The sequence below is a fragment of the Geospiza fortis genome, unplaced genomic scaffold (assembly GCF_000277835.1).
Source record: "Geospiza fortis unplaced genomic scaffold, GeoFor_1.0 scaffold190, whole genome shotgun sequence".
Taxonomy (NCBI): Eukaryota; Metazoa; Chordata; class Aves; order Passeriformes; family Thraupidae; genus Geospiza; species Geospiza fortis.
The window spans coordinates 2,402,026-2,403,286 of record NW_005054328.1 but is presented as its reverse complement, the minus strand read 5'-3'; the positions used below and the strand labels follow the sequence as shown (position 1 = coordinate 2,403,286).

The 1,261-nt window shown below is 58.4% G+C and overlaps 1 protein-coding gene across 1 annotated transcript in view; it reads left to right on the top strand.

The window, feature by feature from the left end:
- Positions 1-6: 6 nt before the first annotated feature.
- Positions 7-1,261, top strand: part of HTR1B (5-hydroxytryptamine receptor 1B) — a 3,114-nt gene continuing 1,859 nt past the window's right edge. Inside the window, exon 1 of the mRNA XM_005421153.3 lies at positions 7-1,217. Within this exon, the coding sequence (XP_005421210.1) occupies positions 22-1,155 (1,134 nt within the window). The 5' untranslated portion in view covers positions 7-21 and the 3' untranslated portion in view covers positions 1,156-1,217. The remainder of the gene's footprint in view (positions 1,218-1,261) is intronic.

The window sequence follows — 1,261 nt, the reverse complement described above, 5'->3', positions numbered from 1 at the left end:
GGGGGCGGCGGCCGCGGAGGGATGGAGCCGGCCGGCCCCTGCCGGGCGCAGTTGGGCTCCGCCAACGACTCTTACCGAAACTGTAGCGCCGAGGAAGTGATTTACCAAGATGCCACCCCTCTCTCCGGGAAGATCGTGCTCGCCGTCGTCCTGGCGCTGGTCACCCTGGCCACGGTGCTTTCCAACGCCTTTGTCATCGCCACGGTCTACCAGACGAGGAAACTCCACACGCCGGCCAACTATCTGATTGCCTCGCTGGCCGTCACCGACCTCCTCGTCTCCATCCTTGTCATGCCCATCAGCACCATGTACACTGTGACCGGCAGGTGGACGCTGGGTCAGATCGTCTGCGATATCTGGCTGTCCTCGGACATCACCTGTTGCACGGCGTCCATCCTGCACCTCTGTGTCATCGCCCTGGACCGCTACTGGGCGATCACCGACGCCGTCGAGTACTCCACGAAACGGACTCCCAAGCGGGCAGCGGGCATGATCGCACTGGTATGGATCTTCTCCATCTGCATCTCCATGCCCCCTTTGTTTTGGCGGCAGGCGAAGGCCGAGGAAGTATCTAACTGTGTGGTGAACACGGACCACGTCCTCTACACCGTGTACTCCACAGTAGGAGCCTTCTACTTCCCCACTCTGCTGCTCATAGCCCTCTACGGGAGGATCTACGTGGAAGCCAGGTCGCGGATTTTGAAGCAGACGCCAAAGAAAGCAGGTAAAAGACTGACGCGGGCACAGTTAATTACAGACTCCCCGGGGTCGACCTCTTCCGTCACGTCCATAAACTCTAAGGCTCCCGAGGGATCCAGCGAAACGGGCTCCCCCGTGTACATGAACCAGGTGAAGGTGAAGGTCTCGGACGCCCTGCTGGAGAAAAAGAAGCTGACGGCCGCTAGAGAGCGGAAAGCTACAAAGACTTTAGGGATTATTTTAGGAGCCTTCATCGTGTGTTGGCTGCCCTTTTTCATCATCAGCTTGGTGATGCCTATTTGCAAGGACGCTTGCTGGTTCCACATGGCCATCTTTGACTTTTTCACGTGGCTTGGATATCTCAACTCTCTCATCAACCCCGTCATCTATACTATGTCTAACGAAGACTTCAAACAAGCTTTCCACAAACTCATACGTTTCCGATGCACAGGCTGAAATGTTGAATGCGATGTGCTCCCCGGGGCAGCCCCCATGCACGCCCGCGCCCGGCGCCACAGGTAGGTCCGCGCACCCCGCCCTGCGCGGAGAGTCGGGGCGCGAC